We start from the raw sequence: 25,826 nt of genomic DNA, 5'->3' as shown, positions 1-25,826 counted from the left end.
ACATACACACACACACACACACACACACACACACACACACAAACCTCTGTGGCCCAAATTAGTTGTGCCCCTGAAATGAATGTTGCTATTTACCTGAGTCACTAACACCACACCCCTTCTCAATCGACGTTACTCAATTCTAAGAATAAAAGGCAACACCGCAATGGCAGAAAGAAAATTGGCAAATGTGATTTCTAACTTAATTCAAATTGTTTTTCCTGGGGATGTATTTAAATTGTCCAGGTTGCTCGAATATCATCCAGGGATGTGATTTTGAAGGAGACAGCTTGTTACTGGTTTTCCTGGCTGTACTACAAGAAACAACAGTGTGAGCTTATTTTAAGTTAATGTGTGCTTCTGTGTTTCTTTACAAGAAATTAACTGCAATCATCTAGTTAAAGCAAACACTTTGTTAGGGTTTCGTTTTTCATCAGAAAATGTCTTCAGGAGTCTTTTAAACTTAGAAGATTAAGAATCCCAACTTCTGCTTTTAGATTTTAGGCTTGAAGCAAATTATTTACATCACAGGGAAAGATCATTCAAGCCTAGTGATCCTTTGTGGCACTGTGTTTTTTAGCCATACATGAGCCACAATATCCTAGGAGTCCTATCCATTCTCCCAAATCAAAACAGTAATCCTTTGCCTGCCTCAGCCAGAACCAGACCTCGGGGTCAATTCTCATTTCTTTCCAGCTATGATAGTCACAAGGAGACCCATAGGAATGGGCAGTATGGAACAAAAACAGAACAAAGAGCTTCAACCAAGTTATTTTTAACTAGAGAAACACCTGCAGGCTCTGACACCTGGTTTCTGACCCCTGCCCTAGAGGATTTCCCTAGCTGGACTTGGCCTCTGGGCTACAATGATTTATATTATACAACTGTTTCTCCTGACCTTAGCTGAGCTTCCAGGACTGAATTCCAGACCTACGGACTTGCCAGATACTCCTCTTCTTAGTCAAAATCCCAGTCTTGGACCTTCCTGGCCAGTGGTCTTAAAGTCACCAGTTGTCCTAGTAACACAATTTTTGTGTAAAAGACTAGAGGAAATGTCAGCTAAAAAAGAAGCTACCCCAAGCTCTTCTTCTTATACCAGCCACAAGCAGCTAAAAGAAAGAAAAAAACGATTCAAAGTAACACCGACCAAATGAAAAGATAGCCACAAAATATAATACATGGGGTAGGAGAAGCTTTCAGTATCTTTATCCTTCCCCCTAAAAACTCTACCTCTTAGCCCATATAATGGGCTAATATAATGGGTCCATATAATGTCCTTGTTCTAAATCCACATTTAGAAGACATGTATTGTTTGATGTCCAACCCCCATTTCCCTCCTTTTGGTAACACAAGTTTCCTTTGGGAAACCACTCCTCCCCATTCTCAGGCATGGGTTTTGAGTAAGAACCTCCACTCCAAGCTCCATGGGTCCTGACCGCCTAACCCTATCAACATTTCCTACGCACTTAGCACCTACATTTGATTCAACTATGGGCACATATCCAATCAAACCCAGTGAGATAAATGAAGACATCAGTTGAGACTTCCGAGAAATAAAAGCGTTCTTTCCTTCCGCAGTAGGAGAATATAAAGTCTGAACCGGAGTAACAACTCTGTATTCACAAGGGAAGGGACTGAGCTGCTGGATGGATATGGAGACTAAGAATAAAGTCAGCACAGTGAAAGGCAGAGCAGAAAAGCAACAGAAACAGAAAGAAACTAGGTCCTGAAATTACATTATTTCAGCCATTGGACCAAGCCTTATCTGAAGCCCACCTTTGGTCTTTTAAGTTCTGTAAGCCAATGGATTCCCTTTATTGTTTAAGCCAGTTTCAATCAGATTTTCTGTGAAAGAGCAAGAAGAGAAGGAAAAAGTGAGAAGAGGGGGGAGGAATAAAAGAAAGCTGATACATCATAACACCGTATCTCCATCTTACCTCCTCCAGGAGAAAAGAACAGAGGAAGAGGTACATGAACTCTTATGAGGCCATATAACTATTCAAGAGATCTTTAAGCCCAAAGTATTGACTCAGTTTGGGTCTGATGTTTTCTGCCAGAGAAAAAAGTTAAGTAGCTCCTTATGTTATTTGCAGAAAAATCTATATAGAGGGTTTAATCTATTTCCACTAAGCCAATAATGATTACAATCATTTCTCTTAGGGGAAAAATAATAAAAGGGAAGGAAGGAGGGAAAGATGGAAGACTCTACCCTTGTATATTACAACTCATTCAAAGAAATCAAGTTAAAATGGACCTGAGGTAGAGCTTTTCACACACCAGTCAGATATTGGATTGGGGTGGGGGGAGGGGGGAATAAAGTGAGACTTCTTGTAGAAGCCAACAGTCCCGCTGAAGGGCATAGAAGAGAAAAATGAGCAACTGTTCTAGACCAGATAAAGACGCTCTGGTTACTGACGTGTATTTGGAGGTTGTATCTGACAAGCAGCAGCATGTCACTTCCTCAGCACTGAGCTTAGAGAGGAGGTCTTCTCTGGCTTCATGGTCCTGTGCCCAGGAGATATTTCTACCTTCCCTCCAGTTGACTGAAACATAACCAGCACGTACGAACTGTACTATGGCAGCTCATGAATGCTGGCTCCGTGCCAAGCTTGAAATGTGCACCTTTGACCAGTAAGCCTTTACATCTTTTGCACACGTTCTCTCTCCAGAGACACGAAAACAGGGCCCCCACAAAGCAGCCACAGTGACTGCCTCTGAACCATTTGTAAACTGAGCAATACACAGCAATTACTCAGTTGTATCAATTTTCCCTTTCTTAAACTCACCATCCCTCTCTAGCCCCCAAAGCCATTCCTCATCAGTCCTTTCAAAGCTGTGGTGTCCCTCACAGCCAACTAAAGAAAAGCATCTGTTTCAAATGCGCCATCCAAACAGCCATCCCTGGACCTCAATTATTTAATCACGTGTACCCCTCCAATGAAATGCCTCAAGAATCTTAACAAAGCCCTAACATACAGAGCTACCAATTTCTAATGCCAACAGCTCACTACCATCCAACAGAATGAGGCTCTTTTTACCCCTAAATACCATTTTTAAAAATTCCTTTAACAGAGGGCTATCAATACACAATCTTCATTGACCAAGAAAGCCTGATATCTACCTACAGCTGTAGCTCTCATCCTGGTTATCATCAGAGTAACCATGGAGGCATCTGAAAAAGACAGATTTTTGGGTCCTACCCGCTGAGACACTGATTCAGCAGACCTGGAATGATACATACTCCCTGGCCCTAGAAAATTTGTTTCGTGATTTTTGGAGCCACATTCAGGCATTCCAATGCAAGGCAGAAACCAGAAAATCTGATCATCTTTCTGATGAGTTCTCTCCCTGAGATCAAAGACCCAAGTAATTTCACATAAACTCATTAGGCCTTCACATAAGATCCACTGCCTAAATGATGGCAAAATGCTCCATCCACTAAAGTTTTCCATTCAAGTTGCCTCACACATTTCCCAGGTAGTAACAGAATGGTCTCCAGACCTCTGCCTACCTCTAGTAATTAACACGTGGAGTTCAGGGCACTCTATATCCAGAAAAAAAAGTCTTCAGAAATGAGGAGTCAACATCATTCTTACTAATTTCTGTTTCTCCTGCACTCATAATTCTTCTAAATTTGATCCCCCTCACCCGCCTAGATCAATAGTATATTCCAGGCTCCTCCTAGAATCCCATCATCCCTAATTTCATGTCACCTATGCTCCAGAAAAAAAAGCACCAAATAGCTTACTAAATTGTATGATCATTCTTAAATTGGACATATTTAACTTTAAATCACCAACTTTTCCCTTAAATGTTTTTGTGATGCTTCCATTAATACGAAGGAATCAAAGAGGGGTTGCAATCGGCAGCCTCAGAGTGCAGGCATGCTTTCTTCAAGCCACACACATTTTTTACTTTAAAACCTTCAGACAAAGCATACGCACTTCAGAGGTCACAATCCCCACCAATTACAAGTGCCTTTGGACCTATCTTTTTCACTCATTTTTATTACTTGGCTGGCTCCTTTAGGCATCTGAGTTTGCAACACCTGAATTAAGATTTTAGGGCATTTCCTCAAGATATTTTTAGTTCCCTACACAGTTCCTTCATTTGTGGTAGATACATAAGGTGTTTATTAGTGTAAGCAAAATGCAACAGAAAAAAAAATGGCTAAAGTTTCTCAGGCACTGAAAACGAAAGATAAAAAGAAAATTCTCCTATTCAATGTGCCCACTAATGTTTGTAAAGCAAATGACTGTCTGGGTGATATAGTTACTTCACATTACCTTCCCTCTATTAGACCATAAACGGTATGAGAACAGGGATAGTGGTACCATTCCTCTTTGTGCAAGGGCTGGGCTGGACACCGGCTATTCAACGTGGACACTCCAACTATTTGTCAGGTGAATGATCACTACTATTCAATTAATTATAAACTACGTTAAATATATTAAAGGATTCAAAACTTTTCCAGGGTCAAGAAAGATACTGGCTACTGGGAGCTAAACTAATCTGTGGTTATAAGCAGAAGTAGACAAGGGAAACTGAACAGCAATTCTGAAAATACAATATTGCAATATGACTAATTATAGTCATCAATCATTAAAAGTTTGAACAGTCTGAAAAATATTATCTTAAAAGCACTTCAAGATAGAATTTCTTTCCAAAGGTTAGCACACTTAAAATAAGAATGTAAAAAAAAAAAAAAAAAAAAAGCTATAAAAACAAAATCAAATTATCATGCCTCAATAGACAAGGTCTAAGGGATACAAAATAGCACATTAAATCAGTTCCCAGTTCAAAAAAAAAAAAAACCTGCATGAGATGTTGATCTTCCTGTTTTTCATAAACCTTATAATTGCGCTTCCAGAAAACTACCAAGCATCTGCCTCTATGTAGCTAATTCATTTAATCTTGGAGCTCTCACAAGGAAATAGAGAGTATATTGTGCCAGGATCACTATCTTCTCTAGCCAAAATCATAATGCCTTGGAGCCAATTTCCTTTTGGTAAATTTTGATCAAATTCCTTCAATTTGCAACTTCCTTAGTACTGGTAATGGCTGCACATGTCACAAGTTTGTGTGTGTGTGTGTGTGTGTGTGTGTGTGTGTGTGTGTGTGTGTGTAACAATATACATTACAAATTTAATAGTAATATGTACACATGTGCACATAGTTGGACGTACCCACACATGCAGTCACACATATATATCCATGCATACCGATTCCTATACATCTCTCTATTTGATGCTCTGTGAATACCACAGTCACAAAGCCCATTCAGACTTCCTTGATCCAGTAATAATTCTCTGGTAACTAACATTACTTTGTAAATCTGCATTAATCAATTCTACTATGCAGCTACAACATAATGATAATCAAGGTTAATAATAATACTGCTGATGTGATAAATAGTCCCTTAAAATTTTCTGAATCATTAAAGAAAGATCACATTATGTTCTACTTTTAGAGTAAAGGATATTTTATCAAAATTCAATTATTTTAAAAGAATTGGTGACCCATACATGTCTTATCCAGGAAACTTTTAGGGTCTAAATATTTGATTAATCAAGTATACCTTATTTCCCAGTTATTCTTGATAAAGTAGAATTTCTGTGATTTTTAACATATGGCTCCTATATTTAAAGTGCACATATTACATACTATTAACAGGGATTACAGATTAACCACATCATATTTTACAACTATGATCTATAATTCTTCAATCCTTGAAGTGCCAAACTGTTGACTCTCTAGTTGTTGTTATTCTTTAAAACTAAGCCACATTAAATATAATTCACCTTTCCTGATGCATCAAGGTCATTATTATGAGAATGTATTATAATGCTGCCTTTTTAAAAAAATGGTATCAGTAGGGGGTTAAGTGAATAGGGTTATCTGTCTTTAAATAACTCTAGGATAATGCATCTTTATAATCCTTCTGTTGTTTCTGACAGTTCTCTTCAAATTACTATACACGATATTTGTCTCATTTTGCTATATCCTGTGTCATTATCAATCTTAATCTTTAGTCATGCATTATATACAATTACCTAAGTAAAAACTAAAATGCCTTTATATATCTCATGTATAAAATAGAGCACATAGTCCCTATGACGGCTGTTACAAAATTAAGAACCTCTTATTTTTTTGAGGGGTGGGGCTTATTTTTGGTTTGTGACTATGACCAAATGGTTAAAGGTACATGAAATCTGAGACATGTATCTACCTACCAATTTATAGGAAATTCAGAGGAACAAAGGAACATGTTAAACTATGCCACAGGCATACAATCAACAAAATCCAGTCTGTGGTAATTTCAAAAGACAATGGCCCTACTTCTTCAACCACAAACTGCACATGGGAGAAAATGAAGATGGAGAAAACTTATCAGCCAAAAGAAACTTAGCAGCTAAAAGACCTAACAATCACAGCGTGTAGATTTTGGCTCAAACAATTTGAAATTTGAACACTGGTTATTGGTGATGCTAGGGAATTCCTGGCAATGTTTTTAGGCAAGATAACAGTATTTTGGCTATGTCTTTTAAAAGACTTCTTATCACCTCATACCTGTCAGAATGGCTGAAATTAAAAACACTAGACACAACAGGTGTGGGCGAGGATGTGGAGAAAAACAAACACTCGTGCACTGCCGGTGGGAGTGCAAACTGGCGCAGCCACTGAGGCAGACCGTGCAGAAGTTCCTCAGGAAGTTAAAAATAGAGTTACCTTATGATCCAGCAATCACACTAGTGAGTATTTACCCAAATGATACAGAAACACTAATTCAAAGGGATAGCTGCACCCTTATGTTTATAGCAGCATTATTTATGAAAATACAATTATGAAAGCAGCCCAAGTGTTCATCAACGAATGAATGCACGGATAAAGAAGATGTGGTGTATATATATGTGTGTCTGTGTGTGTACGTATACACACACACAACAGAATATTATTCAGCCATAAAAAAAGAACGAAATCTTGCTATTTGCAACGACATGGATAGACCTAGAGAGTATTATGCTAAGCGAGATAAGTCAGTCAGAGAAAGACGAATCCTGTATGATTTCACTCATATGTGGAATTTAAGAAACAGAACAAACAAGCAAAGGGCGAGAAAAAAAAAAGAGAAAGAGAAACAAACCAAGAAACACACTCTTAATTATAGAGTCTAACCACAAACTGATGGCTACCAGAGATGAGGTGGGTGGGGGACAGGTTAAATTTGGTGATGCGGATTCAGGAGTGCACTTGTTGTGATGAGTACCGGGTGATGTATGAAAGTGTTGAATCACTACATTGTACACCTGAAACTAATGTTACACTGTATGTTAACTAACCTGAAACTAATAAAACACTGTATGTTAATGATAATAAGATAATAACTATAATAAATAAGTAATGATTCCTTATCTTTTTATTAATTTTTTTAATGTTTATTTATTTTTGAGAGAGACAGAGACAAGAGTGCAAGGAGGGGAGAGACAGAGAGAGAGGGAGACACAGAATCTGAAGCAGGCTCCAGGCTCTGAGCTGTCAGCCCAGAGCCCAACTCAGGGCTCGAACTCACGAACCATGAGATCATGACCTGAGCCAAAGTCAGACGTTCAACTGACTGAGCCATGCAGGCACCCCAAAGATTCCTTATCTTTTTGAGTAAATACAAAAGTATTTACAGATGAAATGACATAATGTATGGGATTTGCTTCAAAATAATATGGTAAGAGATAAGTGAATGTAGATACAGATGAAACAAGACAGAATATGAGTTGACAATTCTTGAAGTTAAGTGACAGAGCCATGAAGACTCATTATACAATACTGTTTACTTTTATATATGTTTGAAATTCTCCATAATACAAAGTCTTTAAAAATGAATCAATTCTATGGTTACAAAGAATATTGTTTCACTCTGATTTCTAAAAACTATCTAAGAATTATGTTTTTGTGTCTAAAAATGGCTAGTTACAAATTTACAGTCATAAATTGATGTTAAACATTTTAAAAAGCTCTATCATTAAACTGATCTTAATTTTTTAATCGACTAAGGTTTCTCAATTTTCAAACTTTTCATTAATCCTTTTCCTTAATTTCTTTCTTTTTTTTTTTTTTTGTGGAAAGAGAGCACACATGGGGAGGAGCAGAGGAAGGGAGAGGGAGTGGGAGAGAGAAAGAGGGTGGGGGAGAGGGGGAGAGGGGGAGGGAAAGGGGAGGGGGGAGGGAGAGAGGGAGAGAGAGGGAGAGAGGGAGAGAGAGGGAGAGGGGGAGAGAGAGAGAGAGACAGAGACAGAGAGAGAGACAGAGAGACAGAGAGTGAGTCTCAAGCAGGCTCTATGCTCAGCATGGAGCCCAACGTGGGAGTCGATCTCACAATCGTGAGATCATGACCTAAGCTGAAATCAATAGTAAGATGCTTAACTGACTGGGCCACCCAGGTGCCCCTACCTTAGATTTTATAAACATCTTCTATTGCATTATTTTCTTAGAAAACAAAATTCTCACAGAACATGCTGTAAAACAGCACATTTACATTACAACTTTAATGATTATAAATAAAAAGGTCTAAAAAGTACTAACAAAAGAAATGGTGCCTAGGCTCTCTTCAGGAAGTTAAAGTCATGTTAATGGATTTATTTTTAGTCTTCAAAGTTTGCAAATTACTATTAATAGATTTTCTCATTCAAAATATATTAAGGGTGTCAATTTATTTACTTTAAGCTAGAAAAGGCACAGTTTTTTAAAAATTTTTTTAATGCTTTTATTTATTTTTGAGACAGAGAGAGACAGAGCATGAGCAGGGGAGGAACAGAGAGAGAGGGAGACACAGAATCCAAAGCAGGCTCCAGGCTCTGAGCTGTCAGCACACAGCCCGACGTGGGGCTCGAACTCACGGACCATGAGATCGTGACCTGAGGCAAAGTCAGACGCCCAACTGACTGAGCCACCCAGGCGCCCCAGAAAAGATACATTTTCAACATAAATCTACAGCTAATATCTCAAAATCATTTCTGTTCAGTTCTATTCATGTATCAATACAAACACACAAACCCAAATGTCTAAAATAGTTATTTCATCTTTTCCTGACTCTAAAATGCTTTTAACTTAATATGAGTGGATTTAGTGAATTTGGGCTCAGGAGCAGTACTGAGGTAGGGTTGAAAATAAAACAAATGATTAACTTACACTTTTAATATATTAGTTTTTAAATTAAAATCAAACTTCCTTGGGACAAATTTTGCATTTTTAAAATACTTCCTACAGGGGCTTACTGAGCTAAAGTCCATGGTAACCTTCCAAGTACCTCCAAATCAATAAAATAAATAAATCCTTTTAAAATGTCCTTTGAACATACAAATGATATACAATTGTTATATTAGTCCTTACCGATGAAGTTTTTCAAATCTCCTAAAGGACCCCTTTGATTTCAAATGAGTGATGATCTCTGGTAGACAATTTTAGATACTATAAGTAATTTGCTTCCTTTCTTTTAAAAAATCTATAATAATCCAGACTTTTTACTTTTCAATATGGTTTCTTCATCAATGTTCTTGAAATACAGTCAAGAAACTACATTATAAATGTGTTGAATGTTTTGCTTATAATAATATTGTGCTTCTATGGTATTTTCATAATCCCAATAACTTAAAAACATTTTTTAATGTATACAAGGTCTACTGAGTCATTGTCAGTTCAAGGCTACAAACCACTCTGTGGTTAACTGATTACATCAGACCAGCGTAAGGGTTGAGCTGGCACTTTGCAGGTTTAAATATCTTGGCTCTCCAAAGCCTGTGTGGGGGCTGCAGTTTGGCATAAAATTCTCAGCCGGATGCAGATAATTTCTCCGAAAAATGTTTTTAAATGGCTAAGAGGTTTTTTTTTTGTTTTTTTTTGTTTTTTTTAGCTTTTTTAAAATGTTGGAGAAAGCATACATTAGAACCAGGTTCAAATTTATGAGGCTCTTCTCCTTTTTAAACTGTTCCCATCCCCATAGATAACCCAAGTACAGCAAAATAATCCCAAACCTAAAGACTTTCAAATAAAGTACAAAACCTCACATTTATATGAGTTTAAATGTAAGCTCAAAAAGCAGAATAAGCTGCTTCCAATTATATAGGGAAACAAGGGGACTTCTTTGAAAATACAAATATTTGCCAAGCTCTCTGTACTTATCATTATTGTGTTGCCCTTGGTCATTTTGGTTTCCACACCCACAATTTTATTTCTATTTTTCCACTCAAATATTACTTTCCTTACTCCCACAACAGCCTTGTGACACTGGGAATAATATTAACAGTTTTATCAATAAATATAGGCATAGGTACTAAGTGCCTTGGCCAGCATAATCCATCCCGTAATCAACAGAACTGACCAGTACTCATCCAAACTGTCAAGGTCATCAAAAACAAGGGAAGTCTGAGAAACTGCCACAACCTAAACAGACATGAAGATTATGCAAGACTAACGTAATGTGGTATCTTGGACGGGATCCTGAACAGAAAAAGAACATTATTTTAAAAAAAAAAAAAAAAAACCTAAGAGAATCTGAATAAAGTAAGGGCTTTAGTTAATAATACTGTATCAATATTGGTTCATTAATGTTCACATATGAATCACAGTAATGTAAGATGTTAATAACACCAGGGGAAACTGAATGTGGGGCATGCAGAAACACTACACTATCTTTGCAATAATTCCGTAAATCTAAACCTAAAAATTCTAAAAGTTCTAAAATTAAAAGTTTGTTAGGGTTTATTCACTCATCAGGCCCTGTATACCAAAAGCACACAAATCAAGCAAATTGGAAGACCAGCCTCTGAAACAAGTGGAGAATGTGAAATAATCAATTTCAAGATTCTGAAGGAATATAATCAACAGTTAACTGCACATTTTTCTTTAAAAATATATAATAAAAATTTGACTCCTCTGAAAAACTAATGCGCGTACATGAAGTTCATAACAATTTCCAGAAGTGCACTTAACAGCAGGTGGCTACAAAGTAAAGATATCAAAAATTTCTGTAATCCTCAACCACAGGGGGAAAAAAATTACCTAGATCATGAACATCTCACAAAAGCTTCAATGTCTTTTTCTAAAAAGGAAAACAAAACCTAGTAAGTCTGCAGTAGTTCCTTAAAATCAGAGGCTATGCTAATAATGAATAATCTTTAGCTTTGTATTCCAAACCCCTTACAATTTCACCTTAATCTACCTCTGTAACTGTATTTTCTAATATTTGCCCATGCAAACTCTCCCCCAATAAAACCGGTTTGCTGCTCAGTGCTTCCAATAGGTTATCCTTGGTTCGTGATGCTTCTCTGGAAGCTCTGTCCCCCTGCCCACAGCGCCATCCCCTCTGTTCATTTTCTAAATCCTATCCCCTGCTTGAAGACCCAGGTAAAACCCTCCTACCTCCAAGAAGCTTCAGATCACCAAAGACTCCACAATCACTATCCCATCAGAACTCCGGTGCCATTAATGTGGTACTTAGCATATCGATGCATTTAAAAAATATATGTATTGGTGTGTACTTACTAAGTCCCTTTACCACACGTAAGTGTTATAAATTAAAGATGAATAAGATATGGTCTCTGCTTCAAGGTGCTCAGGGAATGGTAGAAAAGACAAAAATGGAAACACACAATTACTGGACAAAATAGTAGTGCTCCAGGGATAGTATTACAGTGCCATGACAGTATACTACAATTTGTTACAATATTTCTCTTTTTAAGTTTAAGTCCTGTTTCTCCAAACAAGCCAAGGTCCTCTTGAAAGGCAGAGTTCTTCATCTCCAACTCAATGTTGTGTGTATGCTAGCCAGAAACAATTCTGATGCAGTTTCACTAAAACTTTCGTTCCGCTCTTATTTTCTTAAGAGAAACATGGGCAGAATCCCTGTTCATAGCCATAAGACTTACAACGATGAATTAAGACTGTTTTTAGTTAAGTTATTAACCATAAACTACTATTAGTTACTAAGAATTCACAAATTATCATTTCACTTAGTTAACAGCCTTAAGCGGCAGTCAGCATTTTTTATGAGAAATTTAAAGAAAAAGGACTGGTTTCCGATACACCTTTTATCTGCCTGGGTAAGTACTAACCATCAGAACAGGTCAAAAGAATAGAAGCCAATTTTAAAAGATGTTTCAGATCAATCTGTAATGTCATCAGAGACATGCTTACGATAATATATAAAGTAAAAATCACTGACAACTGTGGAGGACATACGTACAGGTGACACAGATGCAGAAAAACACTAGGAGTAAAGACATTAACTTCATTATACATTAACACTCGTCTCTAAATTGTGCACAATTATAGATTTGTTTTCTTGGCACTTGCCTATATTTTATATGTTAATAATAATAAAAATATGTTATCATAACTTTAAAACCCAACTCTCAGAGGACAATGCTGGAGAGGGTAGAAGGTGATAAAGAGAGGATAACAAAGGAAATCAACCAACCAACGACAATGAGCAATCTCCAAACACTGATCATGAACTAACTCCTCTTGCTCTGGGAGAGCAAATTCTTAAGCCGAAATGCGTCACATGCAACTCAGTACCTCATTTTCCCAAAAGCATTTTTGCAAATTCAATCGAGTAAATCAAAACTGGTAACATCTGCTAAATGTTATATTTGCCATTGGATTTCAAAAAATAACTTGGTTTGCCTTTTTTTTTTTTATTTGTCTTATGAGAGTGAACATCTTAAATGTCCCTTGTTTGTACTTTCAAGATGCTCTGTTTTTCTACAACTGTGCTTTTAAAGCCCTGTTTATAACACACGCCTTCAAAATTATACGTGTATATAGACATGTGTATATGTTAATACTCCACTCCTTAATCTACAGTTAGTTGTAACAGCAATGCCTTTGGAAAAATAGATGAAATCACAAATCAACGTTTTTAAACCAAAGCCTTCCACCATCTCCCCTTAGGAAGTACATTTTACAAAGAATAACATTGACATCCCTCCTACCTCATAAAATGTTTCCATGGCTGATAAGTAAAAACAGTGATATTGGGTAGAAGTACAAATTGAGTTTTTAACTCATCAGCACATAAACCAATTTTGCATCAAAATTTCTAGTAATTCTCTCATATTCACTTGGATCATACATAAATGCATCCTTTGAATCCAAGCTGCATTCAACTCAAGAGAGCACGAGATGCCACCTCTAAATAACATTCACCCTTATTTCTACCTTAGAAAAACCTACTGGAACTTAAAGTCTAGGTTTTCATAAAAAAGGAAGAAGTACACTGTTTTCAAACATTTTACTAATTAATGTTACTTAACATTTTTATTAACGTCAAATATTTTTAATTAATACTTTGTATTAATTCTGTATTCTTGCCAACAAAGCGAGTAGTATTTTATGGCCCACTAAAGTTTTGTGTGTTTTTGCTATGAAAGTAAAGGGTAAAATTATATGTTCTCAAAAATGCAAAACAACTGACTTCTGCTTTTACCCTGGGGACATTTGCAAATTCCAGGCACAAGAGGGAGGCTGAAAATCCAGGCTTTGCACAGTCACAAAGCTGCTGCTGGACTCAGAAAAATCATTTAGAACTTTTGGCAGAGCCTTTAGAGACATCAAACATGTAGCCAGTTACCCTCAAGATATTTGATGAATTCTGTGGCCGCCCATGGGCAAGAAGCTAAAATTAAGCAAGTACCTCTGAAAAGCAGAGCCGAGCTATCAACAGTCTTATAATCGAAAATTTAGAATTTCAAATCTATTGGGGCAAAGATCCATGCTAGGTATTTGAATATTTGGTAAATGATGTGGAATTCTACTTTAAAATATTTCATAATCCAAGGATCTTAGAAGTGTCTTAGAACACTGACCACTCCAGACTTTCACAAAAAAGCCCTGAAGAACTCTACCTCAGAAATCATTGTGAACCACAGGTAGACGACCCTTACTTACCAAAGACATAAACCAGCCTCAACCCAGCAGAGTCCTATATAGCTTCAGGTGATCAATCAACACTCTCTGCCTAGGAGAGGGGACAATGAACCCTCTCCCTATAAGATGATCACATCATCTGAAGCCTCTATGGTTGCTTTTTTTTTTTTTTTTTTAAACAGGAATGTCTGACATTCACTCAAAACTACGAAAGACGGCAAATACAGAACCACGTGACTGATAACTAAAGAAAAAAGCAGGCAAAATAAATAGACCCTAGGATAGTCCAGATATTACAACTGGCTCACAGGACTGAAAAATAAATAGGATTAGCATGTGCAATAAAATGGCAAAACTATAGATAAAAAGATAAATTCACCAAAGCATTGTGGAGTTGAAAAACATATTACTAAAAATAAGAACTCATTAAGTGGACTTAACAGTAGAGTAGACACAACAGAAAACAATACACTGGAAGAGAAGTTTGGCATTGTCTAGCTGTGCTATTCATTTACTGCCGCTCCTCTTCCCAATCTACTCTTTTGTCCTGTTTATGACACTGGAACTGGACCCCGCAAACACTTTTTCTTTGCCAGCTGGTGCAATGTTTAGCTTGTCAGTCGAAAGTGATGGAGGGACAGCGCAAGGCATAACAGAGGGAGGAGCTTCTAATCCCGGTTCTGACGTACTTTTCATAGTTGCCCCTATGGTGCCACTGCCAGAGGCATGCAGGAGACCCAGTAGTGCCACCCTCCAGCCTGTTTAACCGGCACCCAGCCCATTTCCACTCGCCACCCTGGCCCACCAGCACCCAGTAGGCCACACCAGTTCTGGTCTGCGGCACCCCCAAGTGCAAATCTCCATAATCCAGTGGGCTGCGGTCACACCCTCTCCAGCAAGGAGGACAGAATGTCAGCCCAGGGCAGGGAACGGAGACCCAGGGAAGGAGCCTTCCAAGTTTGTTCCCTCTTGGGTATTCTCTCTCAGCCACGGAGTAGCTGCTTTCTACAACCGCTGTGCTTTGCATTCTTTAGAGTGTAGAGTGCTCTTCTACTCCGTTAAGTAGCTAATAATTCTCGTTACTCAATTTTCCCTATTTGAGTTACTGGTATGGTTTCTGTTCCTGACTAAACTCCGAATGATAAACTGGTCAAGTTTCCTTTTAAGGGTACCTTGTTTGTACTTTCAAGATGTTCTGTTTTCCTACAACTGGGCTTTTAAAGCCTAGTTATAACACATACCTTCAAAATTAAACATGTGCGTGCACACGCGTTTATTAATCCTCTCCTTAACCCTCTACACCAAGTGGCCCAGCAAGATAGCCCTTCCGTATATACCCCTCAGAAATGCACACACACACACAAAAAAAAAAAAAAAAAAAAAAAAAAAAGAAATGCACACACATATTCACTGAGACAGGCACAAGGATATTCATGATAGCACTATTCACAACAGCGAAATCCTAAAAAGAATCCAAATGCCGATCAATACTAGAATGAATAAATAAACTGCTCTGCGCTCATGCAATGGAATGAGCAAACAACAATAACAAACTACAGGGGTGAAGCTCACAAATAAATGTGGGGTAATGGGGCGCCCGGGTGGCTCAGTCGGTTAAGCATCCGACTCCTGATTTCGGCTCAGGTCACAATCTCATAGTTCATGAGTGTGAGCCCCGCATCGAACCGATCCTGATCTAAGTGCTGGTTACATGGTATGTTTATTTTTTGGAAATTCTCCATGTAATACACTTGTGATTTGCACACTCTCCTGTAGATACATCATTCTTCTATAAGTTATATAAAAATGTGGATCTTTTATAAATGATCAAAGAATCTGTTCCTTAGTCTCAACACTTCCTGTGCTCGGAGCTGGTAGAGCACTCCTCCAATTATCCCCACGGCATCATGGGCACACACCCCCATCCCTGCACGTATCGCCTCAGGCTGCAGTTTCATTCACTTCTCTGTCTTGAGCATTATGTTCAGCTTTAGGGCTAAAGAGGAGTCTTTTAAGGGTCTCAAATGAGGCAGTAAGTAAATATTTGAAAAATGAAAGAGACTGCCGTTTTAAAATGTGCTGTAGGCCATGGCACAGGGAAGTGTCTCGGAATAGGAGCACCACACACCTGGACGGCATTTTGCAGCCATGGGCCATGCAGTCCATCTAAGCAAAGCGCATTCTTCACATACATTTCATGTACACAGGGGACGGGCACTGTTTTGCGAGGACACATTCAAAAGATGTCCTTCGGAAGGCACAGTGAAGAGCGAGCAGGGGAGCAGTGACAAGGTGTGAGCACAATCCTTCTTTCTACACTTACATTCCATATGAGCAGAAAAATCAGTGAAGGAATGAGTAACATTAGATTCCCTACCGTGAAGATGCTTGTCCCAAACCCAAGACCGCTCTTACCTTCTTCAAACTAGGAAGTCAGATATCAGTGGCTTCCACTTTTGCTATAATTGCAACATGTCCTTCTCATTTAAACTTCTGAACCACCCTTCCTCCTTGGTGCAATTTTATTTTAAATTAAAGGGAATTATCATTATTACTTTTGGGGAAAGAATTTCACAATGCCCTCTGGGTAGCCAAACATACCACAGGGCATTGCAAAACTGAGGCTGAAAATCACTGCCTCAGAGATTCTGCTAACTGATTTTTATCTCCCAGTTTCTCTAAAACTGAATCTCTTCTTCTATTTTGAAATTTTCATCTAAAACATGTTTTCGAGTCTTGGAAACCAACAAGTCCCTTAAGAAATACACAAACTTAGGGGAGACCTGTTCATCTAACAAACATATATTGTGCACCTCCACACACCAGACACTTTTCTAGATACTAGGACATGGCAGTGAAGAAAATGAATTCATTCTCTCATGAGGCTTCCATTCCAGTGAAGAAACAAGGGGAACCCTCTATCCCAATTTGCCCAGGACTACCCAGTTTCAGCACTGAAGGCACTACATTCCAGAAAACCCATCAGCCTCAGGCACACCAGGGCCATTGGTCACCCTGGGACAGAGGTACCAAACAAATAAGCAACCAAAAATTTATCAAATAGTAGTTAAGTGCAAAGAAGAAAACAAAGCATGATTTAAAAATGACAGTGTAGGGACGCCTGGGTGGTTTGGTTGGTTAAGCGTCCGACTTCGGCTCAGGTCATGATCTCACGGTCTGTGAGTTCGAGCCCCGCGTCGGGCTCTATGCTGACAGCTCAGAGCCTGGAGCCTGTTTCAGATTCTGTGTCTCCCTCTCTCTCTGCCCCTCCCCTGTTCACGCTCTTTCTCTCTCTGTGTCAAAAATAAATAAACGTTAAAAAACAAAATAAAATAAAATAAAATAAAATAAAATAAAATAAAAATGACAGCGCAATGGGGAGGGTGTTACTACTACTTTGTATAAGGACACCAGGAAAGGCCTCTCCGATATAATGACATTTGAAAATAGGAGGGAAGCAAGCCATTCAGATAAATGGGGGAAGAGAGTTATGAATGAAAGTGGTGAATAGCAATTCTCTAGCTGGATCTAGATTCAACGCAATTCCTATCAAAATCCCAGCTGGACTCTCAGAAGAAACTGACAAGCTGATCCTAGGAAATGCAAGGGACCCACAAGAGTCAAAGGATTCTTGGAAAAGAAGAACAAAGTTGGAAAACTCATATTTCACACTTTCAAAACTTATTACAAAGTCACAGCAGTCAAGACACTGTGGTACTGTATAAGGTTAAAATACAGATCAAATCAATAGAAAGGCAAGTTCAGAAATATACCCTCACATTTATAGTCAACTGAGTTTCAACAAGAATGCCAAAAGAACTCAACAGGAAAAAACAGTTTTTCCAATAAATCATATTTAGACATCTGGATCTCCACTTATAAAACAATGAAATAAGGCCCCATATCTCACACAATACACAAAAATTAACCCCAAATGGATCAAATACCTAAATGTCAGCAAAAAAATTCCAGAAGTTTTTAAGGAAAAGATAATAGTAAGATTTCATAACCTTGGACGAGGCAATGGTTTCTTAGATGTGAAATCGAAAGCACACACAACAAAATAAAATGTAGAGAAGTTAGACTTAAATATTTTTTGTCCTTCAAACAATACTACCTAGAAAGTTAAAAGACAATCCACAGAATGGAAGAAAATTGTGACAAGTCATATACCTTATATCCAGAATACACAATGAACTCTTACACCTCAACAACAGAAGGCAAATAACTCAATTTAAAAAATGGGCAAAGGATTTGAACAGACCCTTCTCCAAAGAAGTTATAAAAATGGCCAATAAGGACATGAAAAGATGCAAAACGCCATTAGCCATCAGCAAAACACAAACCACAACCACAATGAGATACCACTTGACAGGCTATAATCAAAAACACAGATAATAACAAATTTTGGTTATTTGGGTGTGGATAAACTGGAACACTTATATACTGCTCGTGGGCATGTAAAATGGTATAGCCACTTTGGAAAGCAGCCTGGGAGTTTCTCAAGAAGCTAAACATAGTCACCATTTGACACAGCAATTCTACTCCTAGGGATATATCCAAGAACAATTAAAACAGTCCTTATAATAGCCAAAACATAAAAACAACCCAAATGTTTATCAACTGATGATGGATACATAAAATGTGGTATATGCACACAATTTAATATTATTTAGCAATAAATAATGAAGTAGTGATACATGACACGTTGAAAACTGTATGCTGATGAAACTGGTCAGTCACAAAGGATCACATATTGTCTGATTCCATTTATAGGAACTGTCCAGAACAGGCAAATCCACAGAGACAGAATGCAGAATAGTTACTGCTTAGAGTGGATACAGGTAGGAGTGGGGAGGATAGGGAAGTGACTGCTAATGTTTAAATTTGACTTTGATAATAACAAATGTTAACTAGACACTGTGGTGATCACTTCACAATAAATACAAATATCAAATCATTATGTTGTACCCTTGAAAGCAAATAATGTTAAAATGTCAATTCTACTTCAGTTTTTAAAAATGTAAATTCAACTCTGGCAATGGTTACACAACTCTGTCAATATACTAAAAACCACTGAATTATACACTTTAAATGGGCGGATTGCATGGCACATAAACTATGTCTCAATAAAGCTGGTAATTAAAAAAAAAAGAAAAGAAAAGAAATGGAGCTGTCCCCAAAATGGAAAATGATACCTCACTGGAAACAATGTCAAGCAAAGACAAATGACCTTCTGTTGGAGACGTTACTATAAAAGATGGGTTCAATGAGTGATTCCCAATAGCAGTTCACAAACTAATACATAGAAATGGCCCAGAGAATTTAATGACTCTTCAGCTCCCTTAGAGGTGTAATTCGCTATTCCAGTGGGATCCAGGAATCTGTATTTTCAACAGGATTCCTAAATTATTCTAATGGATAGCCAGAAGTGGGAACCACTGGACAACTACATTTATAACTCCATGATTTTATGACTCTGGTGTCCATGAGATACTTGTCTCTGGTGTCTATCTAGTATTTATCTGGATCTGGTATCTCTATCTAGTATTTTGCATTCATCTGAGGATCTCAAAGTCCTTAATGAAACTCATCTCTGTGAATGAAGAGCTTGAGTGTGGAAAGAGGTGACTTCATCTGATGGATTAGAGCACCTCACATATTTTTATTGACTTTATGTGCATCCTTTATTTAATTTACTTCAAATCCTTTCATGGAAAGAAGCCAGTTTAAACAAATTGAATAAATAAAATATTATCAAAAACGGTATTTCTCAAAGTAGAACACTTTTTTTTCAAATATTTGTAATTTAATACACTTTTTATTAAAGAGCACAAGCATATTATGGAATCAAATGCAAAATAATTTTTCTTAATTTTGAAGATAAAACCCAGTAACTTCAGGGAAATTCCCTATTTGCCACAGAGACTACTTTGGACTACACTCCCAGAATCTAAGGGTACCTATTCATTCCCTCCTGCAATTAGTACTTCAAGGGGAAAATCCAAAAACTCTAGACATTCTGTTCTCCGCTCCATAGGTGATGAAATATGTAATCCCTCCTTCATTCAGAACTTCATATGGACTAATCAGGTTATTAGTGACTGTGCTCTGCCTGAATTGAAGAATTAAACCATAACCTGTTAACAGGTGAGGGAAAAGTCCTTTGGAGGCATGCTACGCTCAGGGAGATGTCTGCTGACATTTATCCTGTCCTAGTGTTTTAGCCAGATGACAATGAACATCCAGAGTACCTCTAGGGCTGGGTGGACCTCACCAGCTCGCAGACGGTATCCCTTGGTTGCTTTTCTAGACTTGCCTAAACCACTGGTGCCGGAAGAAGCACTGGGTAGCCTGCCTGAGTCCTCAGATTGACTCTAGCTGAAGAAAGCATTCCCCTAGATTTGTAATTGTCCTCTCAGACATAGTGCTTTGATTTTTTTTTGGCTGTTCCTCTTCAGCTAATTTCTCAAAAACATCTGCAAAAACTTCACTCAGGGACTAAATATAAGAAGAGTAGAGTTATAATATCAACTCTGACACAATTATACAATTCTAGGTCCATTTTCTCAGTATTAGAATAGAAAAATAGTGGGGTGCCTGGGTGGCTCAGTCGGTTAAGCATCTGACTCTGGATTCTGGCTTAGGTCATGATCGCAGGGTGGCGAGATCGAGCCCCACCTCACACTAGGCGCTGGGTGTGCAGTCTGCTTGGGATTCTCTCTCCCTCCCTCTCTGCCCCTCCCCTGCTTGCACACTCACCCTTGCACAGGCGCTCTCTCTCTCTCAAAAAATACTAAAATAAAAAGAATTTCAAAACCGATAAAAAATAAAATAAAACAGAAAAGTGGAATAAGCTGAACCTCGAGGTCCTTTTGGGTTTTAAATTCTACACTCTCACAATACTTTTCAATATTGAAGATGTGCCTTGCAAATTTTAAAGGCAATTCCCAAAAAAGAAGTTGTAAATATTTCTTATCCTTTCCTTCATGGTATTCCCTCTTGTATCATCCTAGCTCAAAGCCCCTTTCTTCGCCCTCCCCCAGATTTTTGCAACAGTCCTCAGTTCTGCTCCTTACCCTTTCCTTGATCCATTATACTGACCACATTGCTATTGAATGATTCTGTTATTATCATTTCCTTCAGTGGCTCTTAACCTAGCATTCAATGTTCTCCACAATCTTGTCCCAACTTCCCTCTCTAACCTTTTCCAGCCCTTCCTTATATTAACTTACACTTCAGCAAACCTGTCAGTAGCGCTACAATACATTATACATTTCATTTGCTTATGTCATGCCCCCCGTTTGAAATTCTCTCTGCCATACTCCCTACTCAGGCTCCATTCTTTGAGAGTGAGCCCAAGTGTCACCTCTACTACAAAGCCTTTTCCGACAACCTTCTTTAAATTCCTGGAGCACTTAGCCTGTAATACATCTTTGGCATTTCGCATATGTTACCCTCCACTGGGCAGATTTAACACAGAAGAGGTCTGTAGAGATACTTCTGACTCTTTAACTCCAGGTAAGCCCCTCCGCTTCAATATGGGGTCAATGTGTAACACGTAGCATCTAAAGGGACCATCCTTAAACTACACATTTTTGAAAATCAACTAGCAGATTGAGTGTAATTATTAGAAATTTTGCAACAAACCCAGCCTACTCTTGCCAATCGCATTTTTACGGCTGTGTTCCAAAATTTAAGATAATTCTTTAGGTTTGGGTTAAAACTTCCTGTTTAACACTTCCCTTTTTAAAAAGGGGGGGGGGGGGACAAGATTTCAAAGTCATCAAAATTTTTAATTACAAAACTTTGAGACAAAAAAGACCAAACAAAGGACATAGTTTTGAACAATAAAACCCTCTTATAGTATAGGCATCATGGCAAAACTGAACTTGAGAAGGGAAAGAAAGAGACATTTTGTCTGGTCAGACCTTTTAAACAAAATGGCACATGTTTTTCTCCATGAGCAATGTGAAACACACAATTTTTTATGTAAACCACATGTGCTCTGACAAGTACCACAGCTCCTTTCCCTGCTTTAACCCCAGAAATATTTTACTTTAACTACAAAGTTTTTGCTCTTGCTTAATAAAGAGCACTTAATCTGATCTTTACCCTTCTGATAATAATACTGAGATAATATGGATACAAGTCCAAATTTGCCACTTTCACTTCTAGACAAAAAAAGGCCTCTTGAAGAGCCAAGAAACACTCCCCTAACAAGCTCTGTGATGAAGTGTTAGTAAACATTAGAAAATTGATTGCAGGCATGAAATATTAAGTTAAAGTAAAGAAATCTCTTCAACATGTCTCTTTAAGCTGAAGTAAAAATATTTTAACCAATATGCTACAGATTTTAATTCAAAATAGTCTGCAAGTAAAACTCCAATAAAAAAAATCTTTAAACTATGTTGGCACATGAAGAGTTGTACTTATTTCAGAGGACAGAGGAAAAAAGGGGTGGAAAAAACCCCACATGTTTGGCAAATTTATCTGTCAAGCAATTGTCAAAAGCTAATTTTATTTTCCTTCAACAAATAAAGATCATCCAAAACGAGCCTGCAGTACTCACATGCAGAGCCGAGGGATCTGGCAGGAATTCAGCATCTTCTCCAAAGATAAAATCAGGGGGCAGCTCTGGGTATTGGGCATTGAAAATGATATCCCCTGAAAGAAAAGAAAACATCAGGCCTTTTGTATTTCCTTGCTAATTTATGAATGTTCTGAGGAATGCATCAAAGACACTTCTGAAAAAAAAAGAAAGGAGTTTACATTTACTTTAACAAGAAGAAAAAATTCTGAGGGACGCCTGGGTGACTGTCGGCTAAGCGTCTAACTCTTGATTCCGATTCAGGTCATGATCTCACGGTTCATGAGTTCAAGCCTCGCATCAGGCTCTGCGCTGTCAGATTCTCTCTGCTTGGGATTCTCTCTCACCTCTCTCTCTGCCCCTACCGAGCGTTCTCTCTCTCTCTCTAAATAAATAAATAAATAAATTTTTGAAAAGCATCTCCTAAATGATTAATTCTTCAAATGGAAGAAATGATATCATCTTTTAAATTCCTATCTACAACATGCAATCAGAAGTTTTGTCTCCTACCACACTACAAATATAAATACCCAAGCAGAAAAGTGGAAGCATCCACATCCAAAGCACATGAAGATTTTTCTATAAAAAATGTTACCGTCCAATCACTGCCTGCTAATTAAGAAGCCTTTCCTGAAGACTGTTTCTCTAGAGATAAGGACCTTGCCTTGAAAAAATTAAACATGCAAACTTTTGGTATAATGGAAAGAATATTTGGCTTGGAATCAAAAAGGTCAGGTTTATATCTACAATGTATCCTAATTATTTATTAGCTGACACTGTCTTGAAACACAAGACAAATTACAAAGTCTCCTTAACAAATTTGTGTTGCTAAGTTCTTCCACCTCTGTTCCTTTCCTGTCTCCTTCTTTAGCATTTTTTTTTTTTTTGCCCCTCTGCTCACCCCAAGAACCAGTACTCATCATTCTGCTAACACCAACCAGCACATTAATGTACAGACAATTGAACACACGTACCGGGTTCTAGCGTATGAGTGTGTATACATGTGCACGTGCACACAACCTCTGTACCCACGCACAGAGTTTCATCAGTCCAATCATTTTTCCTGCTCAGACAAGATCTTCATAGTAATATCCAAATTGATACTCTTAGACTTCAGTTCTCACTTGAGCCTCTCTACCTCTACGCACTATGTATTTCAGTCTCAAACTCTGCAAGTCTAAAAACATGCTCTGACTCTCCCTTTTCTTGCTCCTCACTTCCCCTAGCTGATTTTCCTATTTCTAGAGATTCCTTAATCCTCCATGCTGTGACTTGAGTGTCCTCTTTGACCTTACGCACACTCTTTATACTGTTAGAAAACAAGTCACCTCAATTCTCCCTCCAAAATGTTTCTCACATGGGTATTTCCTGCTGCTAACAGCTCTCTCCAGGCCCAGATGACCTAGTTCATGCATTCATGCATCCAACAAAAAAAAGTAAAATTGAATTCTGCTGTAGCCACTGTGCTAGCCACTAAAGATAAAAGAAAAAAACTCTGCTCTTTAAGAATCGACAGACTAGAAGAACTCAATTATTTTCCTACCCTCCTAAGTGGTCTCCTGGTACAAGTTTCCCTCCAGCCCATAATATATGCTATCACCAAGTAAACATTCTTAAAGTAACGCTTTGCCCCAAAACTTTCTAGCTCCAAAAACTTCAATGATTTGCTAATGTCAAATGGAGTAAAGGGCAAATCTTTCAAACTAGCCTTAAAGGCCTCTGAAATACGACGTTCCTCCTTATTGGTTCACCCTTCTATCTACAAGCCAATACCAACCTTCCATTCCAGTCGATATGATCTGCTTACTGACCTCCAAACTATGACACCTACTTGAAATGCCCTTTCCCCTTGCTCAGTTCTTACCTCTCCTTTATAAGTGGACTTTATAAGTCCACTTAATAACCCTGCCTTGCATGAAGACTTTCCTGATAAATCCAGTACACGCCAATCATCATTGCCTCACATTCAACAATACTGACTAGTGACGCCATTCACTTGAGTATTTAGCTGGAGTATTATATTGTTTTTTTCCTGGTCTACTGATTTCAAAAATTCATAATAAACACATGGTATATGTGAGGCACTGTGATACACACTTTGTCAATATAAAGATGGTTCTCCTCAAGGAGCTTACATTTAGTCAGGGAGACAGGATATACACACAGAACCACAAATACAGAGCAGTACAAGGACAAACATTTGATTTTCCTAAATATCTTGCAAGCATTCAGAGAATGAACAGGCTTATACTTATTTGGTGTTTCCAATGGGGCAAAGTGTAACATACAGAATATATTCAAGAAATGTTCAATATATTTAACAAAATTCTATTTTCTGAATTGGTATCTAAGTGCTAACAATCTACAATAAGAAATACAGTATAGAAGAGCTACTTCCACCTCTTTCTATAGAGAATAAATATGAGCAAGAAAATATACCCTTCATATTTACTCAAAGAGAACAAAAACACTACTTCAGAAAGCTATATGCACCCCTATGTTTACCATAGCATTATTTATAAAGCGAAGATAAAGAAGCAACACAAGTGCCCATCGATAGATAAATGGATAAAGAAGATGTGGTATATAGGGGTACCTGGGTGGCTCAGTCGGTTAAGCGTCCAACTTCAGCTCAGGTCATGATCTCGTGGTTTGTGAGTTCGAGCCCCACATCGGGCTCTGTGCTGACAGCTCAGAGCCTGGAGCCTGCTTCGGATTCTGTGTCTCCCCCTTTCTCTGCCCCTCCCATGCTCATGCTCTGTCTCTCTCTGTCCCTCAATAATAAATAAACGTTAAGAAATTTTTTTTTAAAAAAAAGAAGATGTGGTATATACACATGATGAATTATGACTCGGCCATAAAAAAGAATGCGATGTGCAACAACATGGATAGACCTAGACGTTATAATGCTAAGTGAAATAAGTTAGTCAGAGAAAGACAAATATCATATGATTTCACTTACGTGTGGAATTTAAGAAACAAAACAAAGAAAAAAAGAGACCAAAAAAAACCACATTCTTAAATACAGAGAACAAATTAGGGAACAAACCAGAGGGGAGGTGGCTGGGCAGATGGGGGAAATAGATAAAGGAGATTAAGAGCACACTTATTTTTTTAAGTTTTTTACTTTGAGAGAGAGAGAGACAGAGAGAAAGCACGTGTGTGTGCATGAACGGGGGAGGGGCAGAGAGAGAAGGAGGGAGAAAGACTCCCGAGGAGGGATTCTCAAACTCACAAACTGTGAGATCATGACCTGAGTGAGCCACAATCAAGAGTCGAACATTTAACCAACTGAGTCACCGAGGTGCCCCTAGAATGC

General features: G+C 38.1%; 1 protein-coding gene across 7 annotated transcripts in view; it reads right to left on the bottom strand.

Moving 5' to 3' along the window:
• The window catches only part of BABAM2 (BRISC and BRCA1 A complex member 2), a 399,928-nt gene that overhangs the window by 287,011 nt on the left and 87,091 nt on the right, over window positions 1-25,826 (bottom strand). For all 7 annotated transcript variants that reach the window (XR_013554787.2, XR_013554788.2, XM_060651493.3 and 4 more), the window contains exon 4: window positions 22,490-22,584. Coding sequence is in view for 5 of the 7 variants with exons in the window: in XM_060651493.3 (XP_060507476.2) it covers window positions 22,490-22,584 (95 nt within the window). In the remaining 2 variants the exon portion in view is untranslated. The remainder of the gene's footprint in view (window positions 1-22,489; window positions 22,585-25,826) is intronic.

This window comes from Panthera onca, chromosome A3 (genome assembly GCF_046562875.1).
Source record: "Panthera onca isolate mPanOnc1 chromosome A3, mPanOnc1 haplotype 2, whole genome shotgun sequence".
NCBI classification, from domain to species: Eukaryota; Metazoa; Chordata; class Mammalia; order Carnivora; family Felidae; genus Panthera; species Panthera onca.
This window is presented reverse-complemented; position numbering and strand designations above follow the sequence as displayed.